The sequence below is a fragment of the Cygnus atratus genome, chromosome 17 (assembly GCF_013377495.2).
Source record: "Cygnus atratus isolate AKBS03 ecotype Queensland, Australia chromosome 17, CAtr_DNAZoo_HiC_assembly, whole genome shotgun sequence".
In the NCBI taxonomy this organism is placed as follows: Eukaryota; Metazoa; Chordata; class Aves; order Anseriformes; family Anatidae; genus Cygnus; species Cygnus atratus.
In genome coordinates this window covers 14,207,517-14,229,263 of record NC_066378.1, presented here as the reverse complement: position 1 = coordinate 14,229,263, position 21,747 = coordinate 14,207,517, and the positions used below count along the sequence as shown (strand labels likewise).

At 54.2% G+C, this 21,747-nt stretch overlaps 1 protein-coding gene across 1 annotated transcript in view; it reads right to left on the bottom strand.

Moving 5' to 3' along the window:
• Positions 1 to 21,509, bottom strand: part of SGSM1 (small G protein signaling modulator 1) — a 36,299-nt gene extending 14,790 nt beyond the window's left edge. The window contains exons 1-10 of the mRNA XM_050714296.1: positions 21,491 to 21,509; positions 21,365 to 21,408; positions 11,670 to 11,745; positions 5,031 to 5,193; positions 4,055 to 4,207; positions 3,486 to 3,553; positions 2,816 to 2,961; positions 2,218 to 2,349; positions 1,936 to 2,060; positions 104 to 171 (exon numbers count right to left, since the gene is read on the bottom strand). Of these exons, the coding sequence (XP_050570253.1) occupies positions 104 to 171; positions 1,936 to 2,060; positions 2,218 to 2,349; positions 2,816 to 2,961; positions 3,486 to 3,553; positions 4,055 to 4,207; positions 5,031 to 5,193; positions 11,670 to 11,745; positions 21,365 to 21,408; positions 21,491 to 21,509 (994 nt within the window). The remainder of the gene's footprint in view (positions 1 to 103; positions 172 to 1,935; positions 2,061 to 2,217; positions 2,350 to 2,815; positions 2,962 to 3,485; positions 3,554 to 4,054; positions 4,208 to 5,030; positions 5,194 to 11,669; positions 11,746 to 21,364; positions 21,409 to 21,490) is intronic.
• Positions 21,510 to 21,747: the final 238 nt, after the last annotated feature.

The following is a 21,747-nucleotide window of genomic DNA, read 5'->3' as shown; positions in this document are numbered from 1 at the left end:
GCTGAATCAAAACATCCCATCCCCATCTGGGCACAGCCCAGAGATCCAATGACGCCAGCATCAGGGTGGTAACACCCTCCAGCAGCCCCCACTCTGGCCTTACCTTGCTGGTGGCAGTGCAAATAGACGATCTCCTCCAGGCGAATAGTCATGGCATAGTCCCAGTACACGCTGGAACAGAGAGAGGAAGTCCTGAAGTTCTGGGGTGCACCAGGCTCTGCTTCTCTTCACATCAGCTCCAGATCCTGCCTCCAGCTATCCTGACACCAAGGGAAGCTGCGGAAAGGCTGAAGCCCCAGCAGCAATATGATTCCCACAAGGCCAGCCACAGTAGTGACAGCATCCCTCCAGAACCGGTTACTGTCCCTTCTACTTCAGCTCCTTCAGGGCAAGTCCAGTCCAGGGCACCGCAGCATGCAGTACTTAAAGCAGAGAACAGATTTGGTTTGCACTGCTTCTGTTCTGGGACTGCACTCCCTCAGCAAAGACACCGCCAGATGGCCGAGCAAATCAGTGAAGTGCTAGGAGAGATGCTGATCAGGATGGGACTGAGGGTGACAGACCCCAGGAGGTCTCCTGGGGTGAACCCCAGATCCATGAGGCCTCACCCAGGGTTTCATTCCTGCAGAGAGCCTAGCTAGAGGACTGCTCTATGAGGGTGTCAGCATTTAACACCATCCTATTTCTTTCCAACAAAGCAAATTTCCAGTTTCTGAGCGGCACATCTGTCACTTTACAAAAATAGTGCTTAAAATAAAGGCATTACAAAATGGCTCATAAAGCCAGTTAAAGATGGGAAGGGGTGCACAAAAGTCACTCCCTGTAGGCTCATACTTACTTTGTCATCCGACTCCTCTCTTCCTTGGTCACATCTTGACACTGGGAAGTTTTAGAGCTTAGGCTGATGCCCAAGTCAAGAACTCAAAAGTAGTGTTGAGATGAGAATAGCATTTTAGGGGGAGAGTACGAGGCATAATGGAATGGCCCAGGAGCCAAGAAGAGAGGGGAAGTGAAAAGAACACAGGTAAACAAAACCCAAAAAACTAAAATTGAGAATAAGCATAACTGACAGCAAGTTTTGTTGAAGAAGATCTTTACCGTAGGCCAAAGGAGTGGTGTGCTAAATGTTCCAGTTTTCCTGGACTATTTGCTGATGGATGGGGATTTTATTTGCTTTGTTTTTTCCCCTCAGGCAAATTAGGACCTGGCATGACTCAGTAGTTTGTTAAAAGGATTGCAGCTGTGGAGAGAAATGCCAGCAGCCCATAAGGCAACCCCAGACAAAGGGGCACAGCAAAACACCCTGCTGAATAAACGTCTCCTAAGCAAACTTCAGTCCCATTAGAGGAATGAACTCCAAGAACTCTGTTAAGTTGTGGCGACTTTGATCACTTGCACATAGGACTAGCTGCAGACTGCGCTCAGATAGCACTACGAAGTGGAACCCACTGTGTTACTGAGGTGGTGGTATCTGGGAACTCCTCATGTCCTCTCTCTGCAGATATCCTTCCCCTATTTATAAGCTCCTCACTTTCCCAGCTTAACCGTAATAACAATGTAATACTAAAGACAAACCTAGCAGCACTGTTCCACGTGTAGAGAGGGCAATCCCCTGAGGAGATCACTCGGTGCAATAAATCACACCACTTTGCACCTTTCACAACAAGCACCCTCTCCAGTTCCCTTGCTGACCTCTTCCAGCAGAGATGGCTACACCACAGCATCTCCCACCAGCTGCTGCAGCCGCCCTCTCCCACCACCACACGCTGCCTCCCCTCTCCCTTCCTCTGATACAAACTCAGGGACAGCTGCTCAGCTCTGTAGCGTCAATGGGAAAGCTCGCTGATGGCACTGGATGCCAGATACCACCTCCGAACCCACAAGAATGTTTGCCTCCCCTCTGCCCTGCGTGAGCATGTACTGGGAGCCAGTCACCTCTTCTCATAGTCCAGATCCCCCACGGAGCCATTCATCAGCTGGTTGGGAGTCCACTTCAGCGCCATGATGTCGGCAGTCTGGTGAAGGGACAGGTATCCTGGGATCGCCTCCATGTCGTCTCGCTTTAGGAGATAAAGGTGAGGAGAGAGTGAGCTGGTGAGAGCAGCCTGGAAGACATCAGAAGCAAGCAGCACCACCTTCTGCTACCCGGGGCTGATGCATGCCCCATAGCACAGTCCTGGACCACAACGCAGCCCAGATCTCCCGGCAGGTACTTACTGGCTGCACCAGGACATTGTTTTTGCCATACAAGAGCGTGGCCCGGGAATTCTGGTGCAGCGACTCCACGTAGTCCCTGGCAGACAGCGATGGCCGGTCATCCATACTGCCGCTCGAATGCCTTTTCTGAATCTGGAAGAGATCCACCTACAAATGTGAGGTGAGCATGGACACCTCCTGCTTTCTAAAAGCATCACTTCAAAGCTCATTTCCTCCTCACATATACTTAAGAAACTCAGTACTAGAAACCTCTTCCGTTGTGTCCTCTAAGAGGATCCCTGGCTCTGGCCACGCTTGATTCTGTACTTACAGAAGCCCCAAGAGTGTTCTTTGTTTGCAGTAAACTGAACAGACTTCAGCTGCCTTCGCTTTTAGTTCATACGTGCTGTTCCTAAACAGCAGAGACCCTTTAGTGATGCGGTGCCACATTGGCCCAGCACACCCACAGTCTCCATGCCCATGTTCCCAGCACTTCTGGCTTGAAGACGTGAAGTATCCTCACTTTTCTACCTGCTCTTACCCGAGGGCTTCACAGCCCTTTTCAGACAAGGGGAGCTTCAGACCCCGGTGAGCGCTGCGAGGAGCTGCCCCCACTCACACAGAGCGCCGGGCGCTTGGTGGGCGAGTCCTGCCGGCAGTGCGAGCTGTGGATCCGGTGCCTCTGAACCAGCTCGTCGGCTGAGGGGTCTGTCCAGAAGTGGTCGGCTGTCTTCATCTTGGTGTACTCCAGTGCACAGGGACCCACTGCACAGAGAATACAGACACAAGGAAGTCGTCAGTGTTATTCCAATGAGTATGGCCAGCTCTCAAATCCCACAGCCCAGCATCCCAGAGCAGGGGCGGTGGGACTGCAGAGAGCAAGCACCAGGCTCAGCACACATTGCTGCACCGTGTAACAGCAGCAAAGAACTCAGAAGCAGTCTGCTGGCCCTGGCAGCGAGCAAATAACCCAGCCCCTGCAGAGCCCTGCGTTACAGCACTGTACTGCTTTCCAGGGCCAGGCATCAGCCCTGGTTTATACCTGTCAGCATTACTGAAGCCTGTGCAGGAAAAGGAACCCCCTGGGCTCAGCCTTGCAATTTTCCATCTCTACTCGCTGCTCAGCAGCTGGGCATCATCTGTTCTTTAGGAGTGCCCCACAGATTTACCTGTCCAGGGCTATTAAGTTTTCTGAAGCTCTTACTAAAAACAATTGAATTGGGATCACAGGACTGTGAGCACAGGTTTGGAAAGCGAGCTATTAAAGCAGGATAAGATGAAAGCGTTACCCAATAAAGATGCGAGAATTGGTCCATCCACAGGATCCATCAGGAGAGCTTCTTTCTCATAGTACTTACTAGAAGAGATTAAAAGAACAGAATGCTGCAGCATTTCAGCCCCCTGGATCCGGAACTGCAAAATGATAGAGATTGTTGTTTGAAACCATTGTAATGCCCTTCTCTGTCTGTATCCCTCCGTGACAGTGAGAGAGCAAGGAGCCTGTTACAGGCTGTTCCTGCTAGCCTCAAAAGTCCTGGGGGGTTGATGCCCTCGTGCAGCACACTGCAAGCATCACCATCTCCCATCAAAGCTTTCCTGGGGCTGGAGATGACACCTCAGCATGCAGATCCCAGAAGACAAGGAGAAGTTGGTCCTCAACAACTCAGCCACCAGCAGAGCAAGCATGGCCTGACCTTATTTTAGGGAGCGTACAGGGACCGTCAGGAGCAGCGTATCAGCTCCTTGCTCTGCACCACTTGGACACAGCTCAAGCAGCAATATCTCCAGCACCCCTGCAAGGGGCAGATGCTGGTAGCGAGTTGTGAGGGGAAAACGGTTGGGTTGTGCCAGCACTCACCTGCTGTTCTCTACTAAGTAATGCACGATTTTATCCAAGACCTTTTCAAAGAGGGCTGTGCGGATCCAGAGGTGTTTGATGGCCTGAGGAGACAGGTTGGGCAGCTTCGGCATCTTGCGCACGTTCTCTGGGATGCTCTGAACTTGATTTCGTCTTTAGAGGTAAAAGGCAAAAGACAACATCATCACTGGCTCATCACTGAGCACTGCAGGAGCGCAGGCCCAGAGCGCTCGGGGCACCTGGTGGGGCACAGGGCCGGGCTTTCACTGGTGCTGGCTGTGGTGTCTGGGGGATGCCCTAGGAACCATGGGGACGGGGCTCTAGAGACTGCTCCTTCATCTATCCCATCTTCTATTCCAGAACGCCCACATCTGCATTTGAAAACTGACTTCACTAAATCTGTTTCCAATTGTAAAGGCACCCTAGAGGAAAGCCTCTACCTCAGCAGTCCTCAAACCCACACCTTTTCCACTGGTGCCTGAGGACTGAATTTCATAAGCAGAGCAGCTTATCTCGGGACAACTTAAAGATTCCTGCCCCCAGGTAGCTGCTCCATCCGTCTCCCTGTTTCTTGTCCATGGATGAGTAAGCCACACTAAAACGGAAGCTGAATTACTGCAGGTTACAGCCCTACACATTGAAGCAAACCAGATCTGGTTCCAGTTGGCTTAGCGCACTGGTCCATAAACTGTGACAGCTCAGGAGCAAATTTGTGCGGCTCTCCCTACAGCGTAAGGCAAGGGGCAGAGGAAGAAAACTTGTCTGCTCTAGCTTAAACCACAACTGCAACTCACAGTTGCAGAGAAGCAACCGGTTCACTCAAGATACTAAAAGCCCAATAGAGGACTCTGCTCTTCTGGAAGAGCAAATCCTCCTATACATGCTTGGACATTCAATCCACAGCAACACCCAAATGACACACTTCCACACCAAAATGCATGTGACCTGTAGGACAATAGCCATGCTGGTGCCTTACGCGTTCTCGATGAGCTGCTCCAGGTCCTGCACCTTCTTGCAAAGCTCCTCTGCCAGAGGAAAGCTCTTGCCCACCTTCATGAACAGAGCTGCTATCTTGTTGCTGCGCAGGAACCCTGCCGCCCTCCGCTTCAAGCCGTACAAGACACAGGCTTCCACAGCAGCTGCAAAAAAGCAAAGTCGTTACTGAAGTGGCAGGAGAACTTGCAGCTGGGCTGCTCTCATCACCGCTGCCTGTCTCCTGCTGCATCCATGACCTTACTCTACAGCAAAAACGTTTCCCAAGAGAAATCAACGTCACGTTCTGTTTCTGCCTAAGCAGACAGAATGTTAAGGTACCCAGATGATATTTGACCCAAAGCAGCACAGTTTATGCCTGTAGAGCTATCGGTTTTGCTGACTGTACAGGTATTATTTCAGTTCTACAAAACTGAGAAATTGACATTGGCAAAGTTCAGCTAGTCTGGTCAAAAGGACTAGTTTGCTGCAAGTGAGCATGAACTGTGAGTGTGCTAAAACACAAGTACTTCCAAAGAAGGTTAGCTTGTGCCTGCTACAGTAGATCCAGTAAATCACTTGAGAGGGACTAGGCAGACGGACTAACTCCTCTTGGACTTGCTTTGTGTGACCAACTGCCTACGGAGATCTCACAGACCAGCGATGAAATGGGACGCACAGCTGGCAAAGCAGAGGTGGTACTTCTGTACCACCAGCAGCGATCAGCCTGCACTGACGTGCCAAGCTAGCAGCCTGGATTAGGATTCTTTGGAGCACGTCGTTCATTCATACAACAGCAGGAGGAAGGACTTGAACCTCTACGCTCGCAGCCCCTTGTTCCAAAAATGTCAAGATCCAGCTCTGCTGCATAATACACTGAATGCAAACAAATCAATGCTACTGCTGGGAGATCTCAGCAGCGGGGTCATATCCTGCTACAGGTCCGTGCCAGCACCACCACTGGCAGTGGAGCAGTGATTTTCTCAGCAGAGCAGAGCCCAGCTCACGGTGCGGCTGTAATCACACGGCTCAGGAACTGCCAAGAGCCTGTCCATGCAGAGTCAGGCAGGTTAAGCCTGTGGGAGTAAACACCTCTGTGGTTTAACCACGCCAAGCTCAGCGCCGCTGCTCTGTGCAGAAATGCAGCTGGCTGCGCTTCCCCGGCTAAATGCATCCGAAAGCGTTTTGGGTGCCCGCTGTGTCTGCGGGGCCAGAGGTCACGGCCAAACCTGGGACAGCACAGGGGCGTGCAGTGCCACAGAAGGGGGCAGCCCTGCAAGCAACACGCCAGGTCCAGGGCCCTCTGCGAGCTCTGCACGAGTCCCGCTCCTGCCTCCAGCGTGCTGCCTCGGGCTGGCTGCCTGCAGCCGGTGCTCAGCGGTGAGGTCCCCGTGCAAGGCTTCCCCCGCACCCCGCAGCGGGCTCTGCTGAGAGGCAGCCTCGGGCACTCCCCAGGCCCAGGGGAGTGGGGAGCCTGGGGAGCCCAGGGCAGGCACCGCACGGGAAGGTGCCCGCACGTACAGGCTGTGCCGGCAGGCTGCTTGCCGGAGTCCCCTGGGATGGCTCGGGATGGATGTCTAGTGTCAAACACAGACGTATTAAACAGGCCGATCAAAGCACTGGAAAATTACACGGGCACGCAGTTCCACAGGCGATTGATCGGGGTCTGCCAAGAAGCTTTCTGGCACGCCAGCACCCTCCTCGCCCAGGAGCGCAGCGCCGCAGAGCCGCGCCGAGCCCTCCCGCAGCAGCCCGGCAGATGCTGCTGAGCCTCTCGCTCGGAAAGGCATCTTCTCCTACAGCTGAACAACTCAGTGGAGACATTTAAAAAGACATTTCATGCAGGCCCATACACATCAGCTCTCTGGGCTGCGAGATGCTCTCATTATCCCTGCCCTGTTTAGCACCGTGCCCGAGTTCACCGCGGAGCGGGCAGGGCGGGCACGCAGCGTTGGGTCTCCGAGGAGCTGCGGGAGACATCCTGTGCTCACAGCACCAAAGCAACACGTCTGAGCCAGCCGAGCCCTGCTCGCCCAGAACCAGCCACTCAGAGATGTAGATGGGTACCTGGTTTTCCAATAAAGCCCTGCGCAAACCCTCCTGAAGCCTAGAGATGCTGCACGTAGCGCGGCCCACGCGTGGATGGGACTTCCCACCTGTCCCAGAGGCCTAGCCCCCAGCTTTGGTTTTGCAGCATAAGGCTATGCTGACACACAGCTGAACAAGCAAATCAGAGCAGCACCTCCAAAACCTGGGGAGAAATCCTCCCTCTCCCCCGAGGCTGAACCGAGGGCGAAGTCTCTGCAGAGCCACGCTGCCCACGGCAGCTCTCTGCCTTGCTGGGGGTGCCGCCACCCCGCTTCTCCCATTCGTGTTTTCCAGGATCTCCCCATTCTCAGGCAGCTGTTTCCAGCCCTCCGTGCAATGTCCACAGCAGACATCATCCTGGCCAGGCTCTGACACTCACCCCGTGCAGCTGGGTGCCACGGCTGCTGGACATGGGCAGAGAGCACTCCAGCCCTGCCAAGCCACCAGCTGCCAAATCCGCTCTGCTGCCCATCACCCACTTACCAAGGACCAGTTTTCTGCCAGCTGCACGTGGTAACAGGAGGGCTGCAAGGCAACAAGCCCACAAAGCCCCTCCGTGCCTCACACCTACACTGGAACAGCAGAGAAAAGTCAGGCCAGAAGCCCAGGGCAGGCGGACGAGGGTCTCCCTGCCCCTGCTGCCCAGCAAGGTGCCAGAGTGAACCAGGCGCCCCTCTGCCAGCCCCCGGGGTGCCATATGAGGACAAGGCAGGAGACAGCAGCCCTGGACACAAGCACAGGTAGTGAGAAGCCACCCAGGCAAGGGCCAGCAGCCCGAGCTGCCCTGCAGCCCCTGGGACAGAGCCCGCGTGGCACCACGCGCTTGATGTGTGGTCAGTTCTGCTCTCAGTTTCCAGCAAGCGAGAAGAGCACTCGTGCTTGCCCAGGAAACCCAGCGGATTGCTCTGCTCACGTCACGGCCAATGCAACACAGGCTGCTGTCAGCTAGGGAGCAGCACCCAGGAGAAAACCCGGAGAGAAGAACGGCCTCCCAACAGGCTCCAGCAGGACGGAGCAGCCATCAGCACCTGTCCTCAACGCCCTACCCCAAACCTCTCCAAAGATTACTCCTGCTGGCAAAACTACACACGAACGCACTCTACATAGGAAAACCTCTCTCTGTGCTCTCCCAAGGTCTCAGAAGCATGAGCACACAAACTAAGAGCGCCTTGTCCATGCTAAATCCAGGGGAAACGGTGCATTCTTTTTTAACCTTATGATTTTTTGAGCCCAGTTCATCATTTACTTACTGCCAGCACTGCAGACGGACACTCTGCCCACCCCTAAAGGTGGGACCGATAGCAGGGAGCACGTGGTGCGGGGGCTCTGTCCAGCTGCAACCAGGCAAGGTGGGAGTTTTATTTCTTAGCAAGAGACTAAAGAGGTTTCTGAGATCCTGAGCACGCTCTGGCCTGGCACGATTCAGCCCACCCAGCGGCTGAGCACTAATACAACCTTAGCGCTGACGCGGACGAACAGCCCCGGGCACAGGCAGGCCCCCAGCCCTGCCGAGGGTGCTCCGTCAGCCTCCCAGGGCAGGGCGAACGTGACAGATGCCAGCTCGTGTTTGTCTGCTTCCAGCCCTTCCCTCGTGGGCAAATTGGAGCAGCTGGGGGCAGCTGCCCTTTCCTGCCAGCCCACTGGTTTCATCGGAAGGGGTTTGTGCTACGCTGGCCACGCAGAGCAGCAGCAGGATGAGGAGGGCTCGGCAAGGAAGGCAGCTCTCCCCAGAGAAAAGGGCAGCTCTGCCTAGCCAGAGCCAGGCTTGCAGCACGCTCTGCTTGTCAGCAGAAGAGGCTATTTATAAGCTCACCCGGCGCACAGGGAGCTGCAGCACTCAGGAAGGCGCACATACCATCCAAATTAGAGAGCAGCAGCAGCAGCCTAGGTGTAGAGGCCAGAAGCCAGTGAAAGAGCAGTGGCATCATTAAGAAGCCAGAAGGAACCAACAAGTCCTTCGTGCCTGGATGCCTCAGCTCCGTGTCGCAGCAAGCTATAAATAATTCCGGGCTGCGAAGCCTCGTGCTGTACAGAAAAGCAGAGAATGAGTCACACCTTGAAGTCTGTTCTGCTCTTTCGATGCCGTTCAGTCGACAGTGCACAACGGCACACAGGCCTGAAACAAGCGCCTGCATGTGTTCCATCCAGGAGCCTCGGAAAAAAGGAGGAAGGCAGCCTCTTTGCTCTCCAAAGAGAAAGGGAGTCCTCACGGCTCCCTTCTTTCTCTTCCGTGCGTATGTCTGTGGATGCTCCAGTCCTACTCAGTGGCAACAGCACTACACGAGTCTTATCGGAGCAACTCCTCCAAAAGCTAGCTGTCATCACTTCTGTCATTTTCCTCCCAGCCTCCAAATTAGCAAGCTGCCCTTCAGCTATTTGTAAGTGGAGGAGGGCTGCTCCCCCTCCGCACGCTGCCTGCGGCGTTTGCTCAGCGGCAGCCACATGGCCCCAGCACGGGCGTGCTGGAAGCGCAGCTGACTGCGGCTCAGCAAACATCTCTGCGGGGAGGCAACAGCCACAGCAAGCAGAGCAGGCGCCCAACGGGCACAGGCTGCCCCCCTTACCTGCAGCCAGGGCTCGTGGTGCTGGTGCTGAGCAGTGGTTTCAGCTCCCTCGGCATCCTTTGAAGCGGAGGTGTTTGTCCTGAGCGAGAGCCATGGGGAGGAGTGGAATCTCTGCCTGAGAAATGGTCAGAACTCGGCGGACCCCGAGCAACCCGGTCTGCCCCTCGAAGTGGTGCTGCGCAGGAAGGGGCTGGAGCAGACACCTCGAAACGTCCCCTCCAGCCCCAGGTGACCCGACGTCAGGGCACAGCCAGCCTCCCTCCCTTAACACCGCTTCTCTTCCAAAAGCAGGAAAGGTTTGTGAGCAGCCCTGAGCCCGCAGGCAGAGGGAACCCTCCCTGCTCTGTCTCCCTGCTGTCTCCCAAAGCCAGCACCCATCGCTCGGGCAGCTGCCAGCGAGGAGACGAGGCAGGTGTAGGGCAGCAGGCACCCTGCCAAAGCACACCCTCGAGCTGCGGGTGAGTGGGTAAACACTCAACGCTGACAGGCTGCTGGCGCCCGATTAACGCTGCCTCTGCGTGTGCTTGAAGCCTCCCCTCTGGCCCCATCCCCATCCTACCTGCACCTCCCGGAGGCTGAGAGGTTTCCTCACCCACACCCAGCACAGAGGGGCTGGTTCCAGGCCCGGGGCTCCCTGGGCCACAACAAACTCACCCAGCTGATAGCCGGAGGTGCTCCCCCTGTTATCAGCACAGACTAATTGGTGTCTGCATAGGTCTGGGACTCGTCCACGCCCACCCCAGCCACCAGCCAGGTTTCTCCACTTCTGAGAACTCTGTGCCCGAACACCTGATGGTGCTCGAGGAGCTGCTTCACCTGGGGCACTAACCGTGTCCGAGGCACCTTCCACTCTGAAGGGTGAACGAAGTTACACAGAAGGGCCAGAACACCAGAAACAACCTAATTTTGCCACCTCGATCGCAAAGTCTCCCCTGCTGATCAGCAGTGATCCGATCAGAAGCTAAAGCCCTGTTTTCTTCCATCAGGGGAGACGGGGAGCTGACGCACTGGGCCATTAGCACAGCTCTGTGGCTTGGTCCAGCCCCAAGAAACCTTCTCGGGAGCAGAGCAGCTGCTGGGAGGGCTCTGGGCACCGCTGCCAAGCCATGGGCTCCGCCGCCAAGCCAGCTCACAGCCGTGTGGCGGCACCGGCGCTGCTCCGGGGGAGCTGGGGACTGTGCTCCCTGCTGAGCTCTGCAGAGGACAGCACACACCAAGCCCTGCAGCCAGGAACAGCTCACGGCACCAGGAGCAAGGCTGCTCTCCTGCTCCCACCTTCTCCAAGGCACCGAGATCCCTGCCTGCCCTCAGCGCCTCCGCTCCACAGCCCCCTGCGCGGAGCCGACCCGGCATGTATTGCTGGCAAAAGGCAGCTGCTCTTCAGGGAGGTTTTGAAGCAAAGGCTTTGCCAAGACTTCGATGAATTAATTCTGAAACGCTTCCACATTTACAAAATTGTCACATCAGTAGAGGGGGGGAAAAAAAAAAAAAAAAAGGTGGGAAAAGCAGGTTAAGTGAAAAGCACAGCTGCCAGAAAACAAGACCCAAAGCAGCACAGTGTCAGAGCAGATCTTCCACAAACCCCATTAAGGTGCTTTAACAGCCTCTACCCTCTCTGTTCCTGCATTCAGACAGACTGAAGCCTCCTTTCCATAAACTCCTACTCCACAACAGCAAAGGAATATTTGGACCTTCACAGACCTTCTGTTGAATTGATTCTCTAGGGGCTTAAAAAATAAGATTATTTCTAATATTTCTCAAGTGATTGTATGCACTGCCAGCATCCTTCTGACACGTGTCGATCTGTTTTGAGCACAAAGTGAAGGCCTCAGGGATCCAGACTGCTGCCAGACCTGTGGCACCAGCCACCTTCCCACCGAGGACATCCCCGGGAGCACGCACAGCACAGCTGGGCCACGAGGCAGGAGACCCCGCGCGAGGAGGGTGCTGCAGCCCCAGGTCACGCCGGCATCCCGCCGCCGGAGACTCACCGCAGAAGGAGATGATGTGGCTGCTGTCCTCATGCACGAACTTCCTCGTCACCGCCTCCTCCATGATCTGCTTCACCTGTCGAACAGAGGCCCAGTTAGAGAAACTGGGAGATTTCACCCCCAGACCAGAGCGTGTGCCCGCATGGGGAGGAGGCACGGGGCTGGGCAGGGACCAGGCCACCAGCATGGCTGTAAGGAACCCCTCCTTGGCTCCTGACTTCTCTGACCGCCTCCAACAGCGCACGAGGTCTCACGGAGAATCACTGCATCTTTGCCTGCCACTCACCACAGGCTATTTCAAAAAGTCAGGTAACGACAAAAGGGTGCTTTGGTTTTTGAGGAACTTCAAAGTAGGAAAGCAACGAGCAGAGAATCAGCTGCAGGCACCAAGCATTATTTAGATCAAAGGCATCCAAACAAGGGTAACCAAACCTCACTTTTAATGCTTTCATAGTATCGTGTTCTTTCATTGTGTGGGGCTTTGACAAATTTCATTAGGAACACAGCTGCTCCAAATGACCGACAACTGTGGCAGTGCCAAAGCCATCGCCTGGCACCGAGCGTGACCAGGAACGCGACCTGCGTGGCAATAGAAAAGAAAATAAAGGGTAACCCACATAAATTAGGAGCATGAGACAGGAGGGAGGTCAGACCTGCCAGGGAAGCAGGCTGCTGCGCCTCCTGCAGCCGGCCCTATCCCGCCCAGAGCTGCAGTGACTGCCATCCTCAGCCATCGCCCTCCCTAATCCTGCTGAAATCAGCAAAAGCCCGGCTGAATGTTCGGTCCTGAAATGTTCAGTTCCTATCTTCCTTTTAAATACCGAGCTACCAGCGTGCCCAGATCTCATCTTCCACTGCCCCTCAAACATCCCGCTTTTCACTCTTTGGTTTCAGAAAACGCAGGGGAAAGGTCTCACAGTGCAGACGTGGGCGAAAGAGAGGCTCTGCTTATCAAGGTGTTCTCTGTAAAGGCACAGAAAAGAGAAAAAAACAGCAGGTCAAGACCTGGCCAAGCAAACCTTGCATGTATGAGACCTTTAACGGAATTGTTTGGGGAACTGAACTCCTTTGGCAGATAAAATCAAGGTCAGTTATGCATAACTGATGGCTCAATAAAGGAAGCCTTTTTATGAATATGGATTAAGAAAATAGTCCTATCTAAAGCCGGAAGCGTCTGTCCGCATGTCAAAGCCAACAGGTCAGCTCCCCGTGCTGCTCTGCGCCGACGTGCTGGGCAACAAACAGAGCTGCTGCTGAGCCCAGGAGGGAGCAGGACTGGCGGTGACTTCACCTGCGTCCCCGGCTGCTCCGCTGAGCTGGCAGTGAGTCAGGGGCTTGCAGCAGGGGATGGAACCGAGATGTGGATGGTGAATGTTTATGGGCCATTTAAATCTGGGGGGGATGCCTCTGTGTGTGCAGGGAGGCTGGGAAGAGCGGGGCTGGGATGCTGAGACAGTAACAGCACAGCACAAGTGCTCCTGGCGTGCCGCAGGGAAGCGGCTCAGGCACCTGCATGCCACAGCACCGGGAGCTCACCGGGCACAGCACGCAGCTCCTGCGGCCCCAGCTCCTCCCAGCAGCTGAAGGGGTGCAGCTGATCCCTTCAGCATGGGGCCAAGCTGCTAACCACATCGGATATTGTTTAAAAAGTCTCAGATAATACCAACAAGAAAGAGTGGGGATTTTTAAACCCCAGCTAGGTCATCAGTTCTCTGGATCTGAAATTTCTTCATTGTGACCAGGAACCATCAGGGGAACTTAGCCTCCCTGCGAATCATCCAAAAGTGTAAATCAAGGATTTGTATTTTAAACTAAAAAAAAAAAAAAAACAGCGAACAAACACTTGGGAATCAACGCACACAGTTTGTTACCGGCTTGTGATTAACATTAGGAGCAGAATCAAATTAAAGCAGGATATCCAAATATTTGTCGGCCACCTTTCCCGCAAGCCACCGCCTTGCTGCCCTGGTGCCGTGCTGCAATCGCACCCCCCCGTGAGGGTTCTCTGGGGCAGGGACCATCTGTCTGCGCAGCAACAGCGCGGCGGGACTCCAGCTCTGGCCGGGCGTCTTGGCGCTAGCACGGCACAAACAACCTGCGCTTGAAAGGCCCAAAAAATACCCTTCCGAGAGATGCAGCTTAGTGGAAAATTACCCATTAAAGGAAAAAAAAAAAAAAAACCAACGTAACATTGTATTGAACTGAGGTTATCACCCTAAACAACATAGATTAAAGATATTTAAAGAAAGTGGGAAGGGCGCTGCAACAAGGGCACCCACCTGACGTGAAGGGATGGAGCAGAACGAGAGCAGCCATACGATAAACACGAAGCCCTGACAGCTAGGGGCTGGACAGAGAGATGGGGTCTCGTAAAGACCACAAAACGATGCCACGTTTGCCCCGAAGTGGAGAAGGCTGGCGTCCCTAGGGCAGCTGAGCAGGACGCTGCCCCACCCCAGAGAACCCCCAAATCCTGCCCTTCTCCTGCGGCTGTTGCCTGCCGATGCCAAAGCACTCTCCTGCTGAGACCCCGGGGATCGCAAGCCCCCCAGCAGCGACCCTCCACCACGCTCCCACGTCCTCCCCTGGCAGCGGAGCGCGCCCGCGGTGCTGCCAGGCTGCAGAGCGCCAGCTCGCCCGGGCTTGGCTCGCGCCGCAGGGAGGACTGGGGCTGCCTCTGAACAGGCTGCATCCCGGCATTTTCATGCTAATTCTCACTTTGAAGCCAGAACAATCCCAACAAACGAAGCTGCCCACTCTCCGTCTAAAGGCAGACTACGGAAAATGAGATATTTACTCTTCTTTTATTAGAAAGGAAATTAAAACAGCAGCTAGTAATTTAGCTGTAGGTAAACTCCAGAGGAACGCTGTGAAGCACTCCTCGAGAACAAAACGCCCTTCCCAGCACAGCCACATGCCCAGGAGAGGCGATCCCCTGCCCTGAGAGCCGGGGCACAGGCACCCCACAGCGAGGCGGCCACACAAACCCAACAGCGTCACTCCCAGCCCCAGAGGTCCCAGGAGACAGCCAGGCTCCACAGTCCTGCCTGAACTGCTGACTTGCAGCACGTCCGCGAGCCCTTCTTTGCTACCCAGCCATGAATTACAAGGCAAATGGTATTTGCTCCTCCTCGTCCCATCTCCAAAACAGGACCCAAAAGCCCAGGACGCTGAGAGAAGCGCTGGGCACGCGGGGACCAGAGGTGTCTCTGCTACAAAATTCCCAGGGTTATGCTTCACCCCAAAGGCGAATTCTCCCCGTGCCCGTACGCAGTCTCAGATGGAGCAAGCCAAATATGACAGCAGCTAAAATAACCACCAAGGTGCAGAGACCAGGAGCGAGCCACGAACCCTGGCTTTCATTAGCCCAAGGCACTCTTTGCTCAAAACTCCGTCTTTTTACCCGGCTGGATTTTTCCAGGGAAGTCACTCTACAACCCGTCCTGCAGATTATTCAGTAACGTTAACAGTCACAGTTTCCCCTGCCATGCTTTTTGCAAAGACTTTCACTGCTTATCAAGGCGCTTCTGGTGAAGCAGGCTATCTCCCGTATGTTTGTCCATGCTCATAACTCTTACTGTTTGCTGTAAGCCAGATGCAAACAGACTGCAAAAAAAAAAAATCATGTCAGCAGCTCCTCTCTTCCAAGAACTTGTTTCATCTGCTCTTCTACCTGTTCAAGAAAATAGGAAGCCAAGAAAACCTCACGTTGATGATACAGCTTTTAAACCTGGTTTGCTTTTGCGTGTTCACTTTTCAAATATTTTTATGAGCTTGCATCTTATTCTCATCGCAGACTAAGTTCTGCTTTCACTATGCATTTGGAAGTTACTGGCAGCTCTGAAAACTCCCATTTTACCTGTTAGTTTTGATGCAACAAGTCCACGTGGGAAATCCTTGACATAATCCGAGCATTTCTTTAATTGCTTCTCTGAATCAAGGTCTCTTTCCAAGAACAGGCTCTGGTTAAGCTCTGCAGCAGGCAGTTTCCCGTACACTGTGCAAGACCCGTCCATGCGGTGCTGCAGTATTATCACTTCTCAGGTATTATAAAATGCTAAGGGAGCACTTAGCGAAACAGACGCAATATTAACACAGTCACAGGCATGCTTGTGCTTGCAAGGACAAACAGTTCGCTTGCGTTGCAGCTCAGCCAGCCCCACGGCCGGGCTTTGCCACCGGGTCACCCAGCTAAGAGTTCCCAGCAGAGCACGGCTGATTCCTGTCTCCGGCTCTTAGGTTGGTTTGTACCAAAGGTGGCTCAGCGTGCACGGCAAAGCAGGTGAAGAACCCCTGTTCGGCTCTAGGACACAGAAATATTATGCAACACCCCACGTCTTTGTGCACTGTCAACCTGGTGTCCATCAAAATCCCCGCGGAGCAAAGCGCGCTGGGGGTGGCAGACAGAAAAATGGCACTGGCTGTGCTGCAGCTGAAAAGCTGCTCTACAGCAGAACTTTCCAGTCCAGTACCTCTCACAAACTAGATTCATCTTCTCATTTGAAAATGAAATGTCTGCCTACTGACAGTCTTGTTGATTCTGCTGACAAAGACACAACATCCTCGTTTTAGCAGGCTTCTTTCTAAAACTCACATTGTCAAACTCAATGCTGCAAGATACATTTTCCTATCTCTTCAGCCCCAAGCATCCTCATTATTCCGAAAGCAGGTGCCAGACAGACTTTTCCAGCACCATCACAGGTTGCAGCCCAGCTCTGCCACTTACTTGTCTAAGACTCTACAAGCCGCCTCCTAAATAACTCCAATTAACGTGCTCCCATCGGCTAAAATAACGCCCGTCTCAGAGCACACGCGCTATTTCTGCCCAGAGGCTCCACGGGCTCTCGCCAACCACCCGGTGGCCCAGAGGACTGCTCCTGGCGTGCTCGGCAGACACGCGGCCGGTCAGCTCCTGCCCCACAGCAGCTAGCCGTGCAGCGGGCCATCGCTGCGTGGTGCACAGCCCCGTGGTGCACAGCCCCGTGGTGCACAGCCCCGTGCTCCACTAACGCCTCCATCACCGTTACACACACCGGCACTAAAAGCTCTTCGGCAGCTCCGTATCCTTGCTGCCACAGAGACATCGATTGCAACCCTACTGGCTGAGACCTTTGGCTTCTCTAAAAGTCGCGTTTAATTACTTATCGTCGCCTACTAACTCAGGCACGAGGCATGCCGCAGCTGGGGCAGCATCCCCGTGACGGGCGGCCTCCAGGCCAGCCGTGCGCAGCCGCCTCGCGTCCTCCCCGGCAGGAGCCGGCCGAGCCTGCCCGGGCGCTGAGCAGGAAGAAGGTATTGATGCACATGAGTAAAACATGAGAACGCTCCGACAGTTTGCTGGAAAGAAATCAAAAAGACATTAAATGGAAGGGTGCATACTACAGCTCCGTATCCTGGGGGAAACAGGAACGATCCCAGTGATTTGTATTCGCAGACGGCATTTTGCACCAGGCTCTCTTCATAGGGCGTCAACTTTTGGCCAGAAACCCGTATGTGCAACACTAATTTAAGACTGCTTAAGATCACGTTATAGCCATTTCTATTCCTGTTGTGCTTGTCAAATGCAAATTTCCACGCCATCTGTTGGCACTGCTGGTACCGCTATTTGCAACGCGCTCAGCACAGACACCACAACATTTTGGGAAAAACTTTAGTCATTTCCCCGTTTTCAGTGCCTGACCTTGAAGCTTTACCCTGCGGTTTTGTTCTGCGCCCATCACCCCATAAAGCCCACGGTTTCTGAGTTGCACTGACAAGGGTTTGGGATTCACCGGGTGGAACCTGTAGACCCCAGGTGGGCCTTGCAGGCCCGGCCTGCGCTGAAGTCGTGGCCCTGTGCGAAGGCAGGTATTTCCACGGCAACCGCCAGGACGCCACGAAGAGGAGAGGATGACATTTTGGCAGCGCAGAGAGGCTGGGTGGGGAGGAAGGAGCCTTCTCCAAAACACTGAGCTCGCATTCCCGAACACGACAGAGGAAGGTGAAGGGAGAAGGAAAGCAGCATGAGACTTGTACTGGGTACGAGAGAGCTAGCCAGGGGTTTTGGAGGATGAGACACGAGCGCTTTTATCTTCAAAAGGAGAGAAAATGGCCCCCAGTGATTAGTAATGCTTTTTTTCCTGAGGAGATCAATGCAGGCAATCAAGAAATGCTGCATTAAAGCCTTCTGTTTACTTTTGATATAGGAACATTTGAAAAAGGCTGACCGGGGTGTTCGAGAGCCGTCAGAAGGTCCCTCTGCAAACAGGGACTTTCATTACAAAGCTGCTGCTTATCACCCTCATCTTCATTTTACCTGAACAGTTTTGACAGCTACACAAAGCCTTGGTTTTTCAATTCGGCCTTGAGAACATATAAAGCTATCAACATTAATTTTTCAAATCCTAATAACGATAAATTAATTTCCAGTCTTCCACCAATCCAGAATGAAGTAGCTCGCGTGGACAGCCACAGCCTGGTATCGAGGACCCACGGACACACACGCACACAGGCGGAACACACCCGAGCTGCAGAGACGTTGCTCTCCCCGGTCCCTCTGCACTGCTCAGCCTCGAAGCAGACAACACGGCTGTGTCGTGGGGCACCGATCCGAAGGGTGGAAGGAAGAGACTGGCTGATGCAGTTGTATTTGATAGAATTTGTGAACAGCTACAGAGCGAGACCCGTTCAAGCTATTAACAAGAACCAACATACCCAACGTAGACAGAATGCCATGGGACATCAGTAAGCAAGCAGCCTGTGCTCAATCGACAACTGTTTAAAAAAAATAAATCTAAGAACAGGCAGCAAAATGTTCCATACATGCACATCAGTGACTTGCTATTAAAAGACTCAACGCTACTTGCTGAGTGGCAAGTTAAATAAAAACTAAGTTTTCACAGAGGAATAAGCAAGACAACTGTTTACTTTCATATTCCATTCAGCTTTTCATGCAACTAATTTTCCAGGCACAGCATAAACAGCCTGTATTTCACGGGTAACACCTGCTTCCCCACCTATTCTCGTATGCAGTGCAATTAACCTGGAGGTACGCAGAAGACTCTACCAGAAGACACTCTTAAAAGACTTAAAAATGAAACTTCTTTTTTAAAAAAAAGGTGGGCGGAGGATGGGTTGCAAGAAGAATAATATTTTTTAGCTGAAAATCCAACCCTCTTTTAACCTGGGATACTTCAGGGTCTGGATTTTTAAATAAGCCTCGTTCCATCTGATAAGGGCTCTAAAAAATAAATAGATTTGGTTATGTGATTTGGTTGTGCTTCTTTTCCTGTATAACAAGGAACAGGATTCCTCAGAAAATCATACTGCCACTTCTTCCCTTACAGTCTGCTGACAAATAGTCAATTTTGCAGCTTTCAAGATTTGTTTGATAAATTATAAACACATGGACCAAAAAAAAAAAATGACAACAACAGAGACAGCCCAACACATTTCAATCTACAGATCTACTGCAGAGCAGGTCTTCTTAAAAATAAAAATGCATTAACCATGGCAACAACGAAATACTGAAGTCCATTTGCTCATTGTGGTACTTTGGACAGTTTCCATCTACTGTTTATCTATCTCTCCTAATCAGACCTTGTCTACACAGTATTTTTATGCCTTCAGCTATTGCACTAGGACGACAGATGTGGTATGGCTTCCCCAGTATGATCTATAGACATTCCTAGATCCAGTGGAGCTCACCTACATGCGAGAACCGCACCAGACCACAAAAAGCCACAGCTGAGGCCCTGCAAAAAGGTATGGTCTAATGGAATGAGAACATGGAGTTTTGTGAAAGGTGAAAATTCCAGGGGTGGAAAGAAATAAAAAGGAGATTTCTGCTGTTGGCCCTTTCTCCTCCTGCTTCAAAGTCTGCACAAGCTCCTGACTTAACCTGCAGTCAGTCTAGAAGAGGGGGGAAAAAAAAGAATAAGCAAAATAGGCCTTTTGAGCAGGGAACTGGCAACAGAATGCCCCATCAACTCTCAGTTTCAGGGATGTCACTAAATAATTACCTACATAACTTAACAGGATTGTGTTTCTTTTTTTTTTTTTTCTTTTTTTTTTTTAAATCCTAGCAGAGCGCAGAGCGTGGGTCTGACATGGAATCCACGCACCTGTGTAGCTGTGTGCAAACAGCCCCATCCTGCTGGGCCAAGGACACAATCAGCAGGCACTGAGCTAGAAGAAACCTCAGGGCGAGCGCAGCCACCCGCTGCCTGCGTGGGCAAAGAACCACGAGCACACAGACATCCCGAGGCAGAGCCCAGAGCGATGGGACTGCCAGAGAAACATCTCTGCTCTGCATCAGCGCTGCCCTTGCTAAAGGGCTGCTGAAGAGGAATTAGCCTGTGTCAAACGCTGATGTCACGAAACCCCAGCACATGGGCTGGTGGCATTTTATCAGGGCAGAAAGGCTTTTCCCATACCCTACCTCACTCCTTCACCTTCACCTGCATTCACCACCCCCCTGTACAGTACGGTTATCCTACAAAAACCCAGCAGACAGCTTCCCCATATTATCAGAAGGGCACGCCACAACCCTCAGCTCTCCTCCTCCAGGCACAAGCTGCACTCTCTTCAAGCACACAGCCCTGCAGAAAGAGCAGAGAGAGAGAGAGAAGTCCAGGACCGACTGCCGGTGCGGAAGATGCTCGCGTAAATGACAGCCTGCAGAGGCCCCAGCAGCCTCCGGAAGGAAGCTCCCGTCCACCGGCCAAGCTGTTTAACTGGCACGCCGACGGGCAATCCTCAGCTCCGATCCTGCAGCGGCAGCCGAAGCGCAGTCTGCTGTTTTGTCTCTCCCCGCTCAGGAGGAGTCGCAGACAGACGACAATAATGAGATGTCAGCTTTATCTACAACGCCAAATAAATGCCATTCCTCTTTTCTGGTTTAATAGCTGTTGTCAAGGCAACAAGTAGTATTCCTCGCCGCCACACCCGGCGCAGGATTAAAGGTGTGGAAACGATCTGGATGAACGGCCAAACACCGTGCTGTCAGCCTCCCCCAGCCTACCAGCCACAGGTCTTGTTCACCCTGCTCAGGGCTGCATTTCCAGCAGGGGTATTGCGCTTTCTTGTGCCCATAAAGCATATATCAAGATGCTCATAGGACCAGACACAAAATGCCACACATCACACCCTCCAAAATCCCAGCTGGCCGACCTGCGGGGGCAGAGCACAGGCAGGAGATGCTCCCGGTGATCCGGGGCTGCAGCACAGGGCAGGGCGAGCCCGGGTTCCCCTGCAGCGGGTCCCACAAGGCTCGGCGGGTTGGGGCGGCCCCGCAGGCCCCCCTGTCACCCCTGCAGCCACGCACGACGTGGCAGCGCCGTGGGGCTCCCAGCTCCGTGCCGGGATGCGCTGCCGGCTCCCTGCCTTAACGCCAGACCCATCGCAACACCAAGCCCTGCGCTGACAGAGCCGGAGGCAGCTCGGCACAGCTCACGGCACACACCAACAGCGGGCTAAAGATGCCTGGCGAAGAACCAAACCCAAACCACCACCGCTTCGCGCTGGACGAGCCCACACGTGTGCACCTTCCCCATCTTCTCGCCGTCCACGCAGGGCCCTCGGGCCGCCTCAGCTCCATGGCAGGGCTCGTCCCAGCCCGGCTTTGGCGAGCCGGCCCCCGGGGGTCCCCTTCCCCCCTGCGGGACAGGGACCCCCGGGCTTTCGGCGCCCCGTCGGGACGGGCCCCCAGCACCCACCTCCTTCTTGACGGTGCGCAGCAGCCGCTGCCGGGTCTCGGCCTCTGTGGGGAGAAGGGGGAGAGCCCCGTTAGCGCAGTCCCGGTACTGCGGCCCGCGCCCCCCCGGCCCGCTGCCCGCCCCTACCCGCCGGGGCCGCCGCCATGGCCGCGCTCCTCCGCCCCGCTCCGCCCGGCCCGCAGCGCCCGCAGAGTGGCGGCGGGGCCGGGCCGGGCCGCACCGCACCGCCCAGCCGCGCCCGCCGGGGTGGGGCCGCCGCCGCCGCCGCCAATCCGCGAGCGGCACCGGGCACCGGGCACCGGGCACCGGCCGCTCGGTGGGGCCGCAAGCGAGCCCGGCCCCTCAGTGGGGCGGCCCCGGCCCCTCAGGCGCGGCGCCACCGG